Source organism: Notothenia coriiceps, unplaced genomic scaffold, assembly GCF_000735185.1.
Source record: "Notothenia coriiceps isolate Sejong01 unplaced genomic scaffold, NC01 NC01_scaffold00004835, whole genome shotgun sequence".
NCBI lineage: Eukaryota > Metazoa > Chordata > Actinopteri > Perciformes > Nototheniidae > Notothenia > Notothenia coriiceps.
The window spans coordinates 1-10691 of record NW_011337536.1 but is presented as its reverse complement, the minus strand read 5'-3'; the positions used below and the strand labels follow the sequence as shown (position 1 = coordinate 10691).

Sequence of the window (10691 nt, the reverse complement as noted above, 5' to 3'; positions counted from 1 at the left end):
TAAGCTAAAGGAGGCTAATGTTGGGCTATAAAGGAACTACAGCACGGTCACATGACTTCACGTCACCACCGCTAAGCTAAAGGAGGCTAATGTTGGGCTATAAAGGAACTACAGCATCATTAGAAAATCATTGATTGGATATGAAGATATAAAATGCTGACTCATGTCTGTGTTCGGGCCTCATTCCTGCAGCTCTCAATAAAATAACAATAAGTCAAGAGTGGGGGAGACTTAAATATTCAATGTGCAGAATCAGATTCTACAAAATGATAAATGCACGTAAATGTCTTGCAGTGTTCGTGTCACTTTTGTTTTGTGAATTGATGAGCTAATGTGAACATGTGTTGCACCAAAGCACTCTGTATTCACTCTGAGACTCACGCCAACAACAATGCACGTCTTGATGCTTCCTCACAATGCAGCGTCTGCAGCCGACCGCAGGCTCCACTGATGACAGATATATTATAAACCAGTATTACACAAGTGCTTCTGCTGTGACACGGCATCCGACCGCCATTGTTCGGAGTCAAAGTTTAAGGACACCCTCTTTGTGTGCTGTTTATAGAGCAGTCACAGGGTTTCAAAGAGACGCTCGTCATTCCTTTAAGGGTGTTGCTGCCGGAGCGATGTGATGACAGAGCAGGACAGGAATGATTGGAATCAGATGAAATATTAATCACGCTTTAGTCAAAAGAAAAATAAACTAATCAATAAAAAGAATTGGCTTCAGACAACTCTTGATGTCTACACATTGAAATTAAAGTTTGCAAAGCTCTGGATGAATAATCTTTAGGACCATTTGGTACTTAAAGTGGACCTATCATGCTATATTTGAATAACATAGTGTAGGACCATACCTATATAAGGCATATTTATACTTTTTATTTTTCAAAATACCAAACAGATCATGCATTTTAGCCGTTCCTCATTTCGCTCAATTTAACACTGTCTTTGCATGGGCTGATTCTGTGAGAACAGCACCATCTACAGTCCTGGCATATGTACTACAGCGTCTCCAGCGCTTTCGAACGGCAATGTCCGTGGCTGTCTCCTCCTGATTGGTGGAGTTGGCCCAATAGCCGTAGCGCCACTTCTGTGACGACATAGAAGTGTTCAAATCTGGATCAGTCTGTATCAGATCCGTTGCAGCCCCTTTTTAAGAGATTTGGGTATGGAGGAAAATAGAGAGGGTTGTGTCTTCTGACACTTGGTGAGTTCCCTGGAACACCGGGGACACCTATTCATGTATAAAAGACGTACAAAAGTGCATTTTTTAGGTCACCTTTAAAGTTCAACTCTCATATTAGCACCACAACTTCCCTGCAGTGTGTTCTAGAGCTAAATGCTCTGCAGTCTGTTTTTCAGAACAGGTAAACTTCCTTCTTGGAAATTATAGCACTCCAACACTGAACAAACAATATAAAACTTTATGAAACATTACAGTAACAGTGGGATTGTGAGACAGGTGAGATCACAAAAGCTGCAGGATGTCTGCGGTATACAAGCTTGAGTTCCTTTGACTCAGTGAGACTCACCTTTGATGTAATGGATTTCAATGTACTATCATTGTATTCTACTGTGAAAAAGAAAACAGTTTTTCTAAATTCTTCAATAGCTCAAATGAAATGCATTTCAAATGAATGACTGTAAATATTCAGGGTTGCACTACACACCATAATGGCTGAACCTCAGATATTGTTCCCCAGTCTCCATATCACTGAGCCTCGATGCTGAAGTCCATCTTAATATCTCCTAAACTGGGTTCGAAGGTGAAGCTGTAAGACACCGAGGCTCTGCCATCACCTGAGCTCTCCCCCGGTGACCTGAAGAAATACACTCCCTGTTTCCTGTGGCGACTCCACTCACACTCACCCTGCAAGAAGGCACAGGAAACGTGTCAGAAAAGAACTGAAGATTGCTTTTTCATTTGACATTAAACACTGGAGTAAATTTACGGTGAAAGCCACAGACGTTGAGGAAATATAGGCAGCTGAGCTATTTTCAACTAGTCAGCTTTTTTGTTTGATTCTATTTCGTGAACTTTTCTTAAATTAAAAGATGTTGAAAAACGATAACAAAAATATTAAGTTGTGAATTAAAAAAAGCATGTCATGCTCTTTTGAATGAACATACCTTTGATACGCCTTGCTTCAAGTACTCTCTTCTTGGCGAAGTTAAATAAACAAAATATTATAAATCTACCATCTATATTATCCATCTATAATTTACCATCTACAAAAGTCTATATATGTGAATAGAACAGCAGGCAGTAGCTCTATTTCCTCAACAACTATGGTCAAAGGTGCTTGCTACTTTTACATATTTTGGTTAAATTTTAGTTTGTGCAGTAAACAACTAGCAGATTTTTTTTTTTTTTGGGATAGTTAGCTGTAGCTTCAATTTCCCTATTAGAGAGATGAAAATGAGTGCAAAAGACAAGAAAATACAGCAAGAAACTCAAGGTAAAGATGACCAATATGATGTGATACCTGCTCACTGACTGGTCCAATCAGACCTGCACTAACAGTGATGTCATCAGTTAGGTGGTATTCCATCCACAGCGCAACACCATGGCAACGACCAATCCTGAAACAGACATTGAACAGCCTTAAAATCTGCAATGACAAAGTGTTGAGAGCAGTACACCGGACCTTTGTGTTGGACCTCAGAAAATCGAAGGTAGCTGTAGCTCCAGCTGCTAGTTCCAGCTGCTAGTTCCAGCTGCTAGCTTCTAGCTTCTCCTTCTAGTCTTATCTCTAGAGAGAATCTAGCCACTGCTTTTTAGTCTCTATCAATCTTTTCCCAATGGAGGAGAGTTGTTGAGATTCCTAAAACAGTTAGTCACATAAGCAACCAGTGAACAACTGAATGTTAATTACTGTGATTAATAAAGAGGCTTCTTCTCTAAGTAGGGAAACACCTCCAAATTCTCAAGTTTGGCTTCAAAGCAGTTCCACAGGAAAGGGAAGCTACTACTATCTTTACACCCCATAATACCAAAAGAAGAAGTCAAGTGAAATGTCAAGTAATATGGACATACTTTTGGCCACAAGCTTATTGAATAAGGCTTCATTTTGTATTAAGGAGAATCGTATCGAGTCTGATCAGGATTTAGACAGGAGAAATAATACTACTGTTTGTCCTTATCCCAAATTCAGTGAGCTTTAGAAGGGACTATAGAAGGGATCAGTTTACCCTAACTAAATGTTTGGTCACGGTAAACTCACAATCTACTTATAGGCAGGTATCATTTATATGTACTGTATACACTAAGACTTTGGGATATTGTCCTTGCTCTCAGTGATAGAAGAAAACTCAGTACCTTGTGAAGGGCAGTGATCCCTGACTGCTGATTGGCTGTTGAGGGACACACTGTGTGAAGTCAAAGGTCATGACGGCTGTGGGCGGGGTCAGAGCACGGCATGGATACTCCCACAGAGGGTGGGGCTCCGCCTCACGGGACTCACGAAAATCCAGAGATCGCTACAAGGACAGATGTGATTAAGTATATAAAAAAAAAGAAAAAACACAGGGCAGTAACCTCAGACTCATTACAGGGCCCCTTCATTTCAGCTGAAGGTCATGGACATATACATTTTCCTCACCAGTAATGAAAAAAATCATCAACGAAAACTGTATGTAGTAGTAGGGCAGTGGTGGAATAAGTATTACAATTAAAAAGGAACAATCATTGGGATGCATACTCAAATCTTACTACAATATTGTTAGAAATTAAAATCAATGTTTTATGGCATAATTTAGTTTAAACATGCCATCAGTTAAAATGCTGATTTATACAGAAAAAACCTGAAATTCTCGTGCACCACCAGTTAAGCTTTTATTCTGAAAATCCTTCATCTCCGGTTAGCATTTAGCATGTGGCTAATATACGATTTCCTAAAGAGGTGAATTTAGTAGCGAAATGACATGGAGTGGTGCGAAATGACATGGAGTGGTGCAAACCGAAACCTACTGATTTAACACTACAACTATAGATGTCGAGATACTACCATGCTGAATATTAAATGAAGGTACAGTTTATTTGAATACATTATTGTTTACAGACGAGAGTAGCATGTGACAACATCCGGAATGACCGGAAACCAAACCAGCCGTGAAGTATTTTCTGTATTTTTTAGAGTATTGATTACAGCGTTTAGAATGTGTTACATGAAAAGTGATGAAAGAGAATATGAGGAGAAAAGGCGTGTTAAGCATATATTGAATGTGAAAAGTACCAATCCTCTGTTTAAATGCAACAACGGACATTAGAGACGAGGCGAGCCGGCTGGCGGGGAGGAGCCAGCAGAGGATATATATAACATCACCGGACGAGGGATTCTCTCTCTTCTCTTGCTCAGGAGAGCCGGATCACAGCTGTTTTCTGCCTGAACAATATTCTGTCTGTAACACTACCGCGCCTTTTTTAATTAAAGTATCCCATTTGAATCTTTTCAGAGACTCCATTTAGTCTCATTTTAAAGCTTCTCTCCTGGACGCGAGAATAACTTACATATTTAACAATATCCAATCCCATATTTATAGTGCTCATTCTCTACACCTTTTCCTATAACACGCAGACATCTTGTGCAGGTGTCTAGATGGGAAATAACAATGGATGTAAAGACTGCTCACTAACAGAAATGAAATTATCATTTTACCTGCACCATTTCATCCATGGGTGTGACATCAAAGCCCTCACATGTTCCACACGGAGCTCGTATCCTCCACAAATCCTAAAAAACATAGAAAATACAAAACTAATTCAGCCTTTGTATAATTATAATTGTATCATATTATATAATTTAGCCATTTAGCGCTTTGTATTAAAGAGCTTAAAAAATGATATTTCTTTCCATACGTCATTCAAATGAAAACAAAAAGGGGACCATACATGTTAACTGCTGATAAAAAAGACAGCAAGATATGTATTTGACCACCACAAAACCTTAAGCCTTTTATATACAAAAACTACATTTACTTTTTTTATGCCTTGTTTTCGAATGTTACTGGTTGACAAGAACAGTTTGAAAATATCTGGATCTGGGTCACCTGGAACTCTACAGCGGCCATGTGCAGAGTGGCGGAGCGGGGCAGGATGGCGGCGCCGGGGCGGAGCAGACCGGCCAACGCCGTGCGGCAGTACCAAAAGAATAGGGAGTGCCAGGGCAGGAGGCTGGTGCTGAAGTACGGCTCCCCCATCAGCACTGAGATCTGCAGGAGAGACGCGTCGCACTCAATGCTCTGAGGGACACACTCCTGGCATGTGGTGAGATAGATAAAGGCACTCTCTTGCCCGAAAAATATCTTAATAAATTCATTTAATAAGATTTGTTTAGCCAAGTCCCATCTATTAATCTATACAGACAGCCCTTGGAAAAATTAAGAGACCAATTTGTCCGGAGCTGCTCAATAATATATTCCAACATTTGACTTTACTAACAAAAAAAAATATTAGAAGTCATATCATTTTTTGGAGTGCAGACACGTTTTGACTAGATTAGATATGTGCAGAGCTGTGAGAGTTGAGCAGAACTGTGAAAACTCCTCCGTGGGTCTTGTTGTTTTACACTGTGAATTATAAAAACATTATTTAATAATGAATAAAGAAAGGAATGGACATTACTAAAGGCTAGTTCCTGTACCTGTTCCCCTCCTAGATCCTTGCTGCTCAGCTGCTCAGGTCTGATCTCCAGCAGCTCCACCGCTCCTTTCATCGAGTTGGCCTCCAACACCTGCAGAGACACATATGTAGCATCAACACTCCTGAAAGTGAGGATCCTGAACACAAAGCTCCAGATGCGAAGTGTAAAAACATCAAGGCTCATGTGTGTGTTCTCATAGAGAGAGCACTGGAGTAAAGTTTCTTATTTACCTGCTCAATGACCTGTTCAGACATTCTTGAGTTTTCCAAACCGTAGACCTAAGACAAAAAGAGGCAGGTATTAAAAAGACAGTTCACTAACAGTCTGAGTATGGCATTTGGATTGTGAAGGTGTAGTATGTGCCCACATGTTCAAAGAGGAGTACCTTCTTGGCTCCCAGCACGTGAGCAAACACCGGCAGCAGACTTCCATCGCTGACGCCGAGACACACGCTGTCCTCCCTCAGAACCTGCAGGGAACACAGCAGCTCCTCAGACAATGCATTCACTCATGCACAGTTGACTTTCATGTGGGGCGTCACTTACGCTGCGCAGAGCGCTGACGTAGCTCTCTGTGCGCCGTCTGTCGTTGAGTTCACCGAAACGCGGTCTGTTCCAAACCAGGTGAGCCTGACAGGTGCAGCAGGGCCGAGAGGGGGCAGCCTCGCTCTGTGAGCCCTGCTGGCTGAGGACACCAACACACACCATTAGTTACTCCTTTACATGGGAGATAGTGGGAAATAATTTCTTGACATCATGACATCATATACGTGAATGATTTAAATAATTGCTGAGAACTTTATATAGTCAAATATTTACTTTTATTATACTGTATATTCTGTGTAAGACTGGGAATGTACAAGCAGAGAACAGATGGTTTAACCATCAAGTGGAATGCAGTTAATGGCTTTGGTTGAAGCTAGTATGTATCCTGTGGGTGTTTCTCAATCGCGAGTACGCTTGCTTGGTAGCACATGCCTTCCGAGCGTCTTGCTTCAGAAGCGAGGCAAGAATCCTTCCTGGCATTCGGAAAACGAAGAGTGGAACAGGCTAGCAAGTGTGCAGGTGTGCGTCATATGAGAGGCCCCGCCTTACATTTTCCGCCACAGATTTGGGGAAATTGGTCCGTGCGCAAAGCATTGTGGGGATTTTAAGACCGCGGAGTCTACACATGTGCAGCCTCGACATTTCTCCAAACGAAGTACGCCGGGCTCGGTGGAATTCCAAGTATGCTGGACATTGGAACAGTACTTCGGCGGCACTCGATGACGTAGTATGCTTGAAATATTGGCTCTGGAGCAGCTTTACTCGAGATTGAGAAACACCCAGTGTGTCTCTGTGAGCTTATTAGTAACTTCAAAATGTCCTGAAGCCAAAAGAAAAATAGTGAGTGTGAGAATTAGTGTTTATAAAAGGATTTGTTGTCTTTTACTTCAGCTATTCAGATGATCAATCTCATTTTTTAGTTAAATCTGTTTCATTGTATGTGTCGGTTATGAATATGAAACCATCTTGCCCAGTTGAATATTTATTTATTTAATAAGATAATCAGGGAACATTTGTCCTCGAGATGAGTGGTTGTGACGACGAGCGCCTGCTTTCTTATCTGATGCTGATATCACACAGTCTATCCCCACCATATGCTGCAGTATCTACTCATTGAGCAATATGTCTTCATGATTCATTATTTTTTGGGTTCACAGAAATATCACTTTGATCAGTGTATAGCAACAACACAAAAACACAACAGTACATCAAAAGCAGTTGTGGTTTATGGAACAAAACTCCTCCTGAAACGTAACTTTTGCAGATGAATCTGAATCTGGGGAGGGGAGGAAGCTATTTGATAACTGTAGAAATTAGAACTAAATTAAACAGTCAAAGAGAGAAAGTCTACTTCCCATTTTACTCAATGGTTATGACTGACCCATGGAAATAAATAGAAAAAATAAAAGTCCATCTGCTGGGTAATATAAAACTAACACTCTTGTTCCTGTGAGTTGACACCGAGCAGCACTTTGAAGGGTTAAAGTGTTGCAGTTTATGTTGCACTATTCAGACCTGCAGGAGATGGTCAAACAGTATTTCTAAACAAACAAACAATATGTTGTCTGTGAGCTGTTACCTGGGAGACTGTAAGCTGTACCACAGACTGTAGTCGTCATGGCAGACGGTCAGGCGCAGCTCCTCTCCGTCTGACACGCTGCTTTCGACAGGCAGGAAGTACACACTCTGCATCCAGTGGTCCCTCCACTGAAACACCACACAGAGATCAGCAGGGGGGGGAGAAAGCTTGACTCAGAACAACAACATGTCCTAAACTCACCGGAGCCGTCTTTGGTTGTTTGTATGTCCAGCTGGGGGCCATGGTGCACACAATGCTTCCACTGGGATCCATGTCCAGGTCCCACCAGGACAGGACCACCTGGGCCCGCCCCCCAGCCTGAGCCACAAACTGAGAGCTGTGGGACTGGAAGGCGCTGCTGACTGGTTTACTGAAGTCCACACTGAGAGAGGGGCGGAGGGGGGGGGGGGGGTGCAGAGGGAAGAGGAGCAGGGTGTGAAACACTGATTTCAAGAGAACTAAATTGCAGAACAAGTTTCTTACTTTCATACCTGAACATGGTGCAGAGAGGACCGAGCGGGGTGAAGCTGTGGGGGGGCACCTGGCTCAGCTGGATGTCGCATACGGCATGAGCTCCAGCACAGGGGCCCCCAGTAGGCAGCGGGACCAGGCGGGTCCCCTCCACCTCCACCGGCTGCAGCTGAGCCCAGCTCCACAGCAGCTCGGACTCCACTAGCTGGGCGTAGACGGTGGCCCGGTGCGGGACCGCCTCACAACCCTCCTGCAGGGGGGGTGGGCACATGATGACACACAACTGACCACCAGCCAGATCACACATTTCACACATGGTCTGCACCTTGTTTTTGACTACATTTAAAATACTTTTTTTTGGTATTAACCAAATTCATAAAGTTCTGACTGAAGTTTCAACCAACAGATTCATGTCACATCATGCAAATATATTCATTTATTGAAAATAGTAATTCAGCCAGGATCGTTTCCCTGTCCCCTCACAAAGAACAAAGAGTTGAACTCACTCTATTTTCCCTCCCGGCTCCCTCAAAGGCGACAAATACCACAAACGATGTATTAATCTTGTATTGTATCATAATATATGGAATTGTCAGCTATTTTGTAAATGTTTTTAGATTATTTTTAGGGCCACCAGTGCCTATTCGAAAGGCAGAGTTGAAAGAGGTAAACAGAGGGCATAGCCGGATTCGACCCTGGGTCCTCATAGTAGGGAAAGAACCCCAGTATATCAGCTGCTATCGCTATCAGGTGAGCTATACGGAGGCTCAAATTGCCAGTTTTTAAACCAAGCCAAAGGAAAAACGTGGGTTGCAAACAGAGTAAGGTTTGTTTTTAGCCAAGCCAGTAGAAGGAAAATGCATTTTGCAACCGAATGAGTTATCGATCCCCTGCAGACACTACCAACTGCTTCACAGGAGTCAGTAGTCAGCAATCAATGAGTGTTTTTCATAACATTTGAATCAAGTCGACCTCGGAGGGACCTTAAGATGTGTTTAGATCTTTTGTCCTGTTGTGCTGTGTTCGCACTTTGAGAATATTTTGTCCTTCTCTGCTGGCTGTGAGCTATTTTTACGTTACCTGTCTTTGTAGACGGGTTAATTTTCTCAGGAGTGCAAACCCTTTTCTTTTTCCCTTTTGGATTGTTCGTTTTCTCCTGTTTTAAGTTAGAGTAGGTAAGAAACCTGTATATTTATTTTTCTCTAGTAGGTAAGATTTTGTGTTAAAGGTTAGTTCGTTTTTGTGGTTTTGTTACTCCTGCTTTGTTTATTTTGGTATCAGACTTTCAGCATGTTTCTTTTTGTTGTGAAAGTATATTTTGTATGATTCAGATTTGGTAAATTAAATGTACCAAACGACATTCTCTGTCTCTGTCTTGAGAGTGGGAAAAGTGGGGAGAGAGCAAACTTTGTGCTGCGCCTAGGTTCCCCTAGGCCTGGGCGTAACACAGACGCTGAGATAATAAATGAAACACATACACACACACCTGGATCAGATTTTGGTGAGCATGGGCGTAGCTGGGCAGCGCTCCTTCACCGATCAGCTCTGTATCAAACAGTTCTGTGATCAGAACATTGGCCTTCATTTGCATATCTCCATCTGTAATAAATGACAACACGTCATCAACACAGACAAAGCAACAAACCTCTCTTCCCAGAGAATCATATTTTGTATCGTATAAATCAGGGGTTCCCAACCTTTATTGTGCCAAGGACCGGCAGATACATTTAAAAAAATGTGCGGACCGGTTGTCAATTTTAGCTGATTTTAATATTTACTCACCAGCAGGTGGCAACAGAGGCTAATTGTATTTAACAGCCTGAAGAAATAACAATATGCATCCAAAACATATTAATAACGTTTAAAACCAGGATACAATTAAAACAAAAAATTAGGACCGCTTTACAAATATTAATATAATATAGCCTAATATAGGTGGCAACAGTGGCTAATTGTATGTAACAGCCTGAACAAATAATAGAACAATATGCATCCAAAACATATTAACGTTTAAAACCAGGATACAATTCAAACAAATTAGGACCACTGTACACATATTGATATAACTGAAGTGTCAGGGAGACCCCTGGGCTTGTTTGCCAGCCATAATAACATCATACCGGGGCGTTCGTTCCGGTGCACTCCGACAGCATTTAGCACTACATCGAGATTAAGATTAAACTAACTTATTTTGGGAACACCCACATACCTATGGAGTTGGCCAGATGTGTGTAAATTACTGTTCATGGTAATTTGAAAACAAATGCCGTTGTTGGACACGCACAAACACACAGAACATACACAGACACACAGCGGAGCTGAGCAGAGCACATACACACACACATCATGCGCCTTTGTTACCGGACATTTCCTTCATACGAGTAATAGGGGGAATAATCGGGCCGTTCGATGTGTGTGTGTGAAACGTAGCAGCCTGCAGTGGGGAACACA

General features: G+C 42.0%; 1 protein-coding gene across 1 annotated transcript; it reads right to left on the bottom strand.

Annotated features, from left to right (window-relative positions):
- Positions 1–1411: 1411 nt before the first annotated feature.
- Positions 1412–9956, bottom strand: prmt7 (protein arginine methyltransferase 7). The gene is made up of 13 exons (XM_010767861.1): positions 9727–9956; positions 8261–8490; positions 7971–8151; positions 7770–7897; positions 6191–6329; positions 6031–6114; positions 5876–5923; positions 5646–5735; positions 5053–5214; positions 4662–4736; positions 3323–3483; positions 2490–2586; positions 1412–1873 (listed from the first exon to the last, which is right to left on the bottom strand). The coding sequence occupies exons 1-13, from the start codon at positions 9829–9831 to the stop codon at positions 1715–1717; spliced, it is 1659 nt and encodes a 552-aa protein (XP_010766163.1). The 5' UTR covers positions 9832–9956; the 3' UTR covers positions 1412–1714.
- Between the last annotated feature and the right edge of the window lie 735 nt (positions 9957–10691).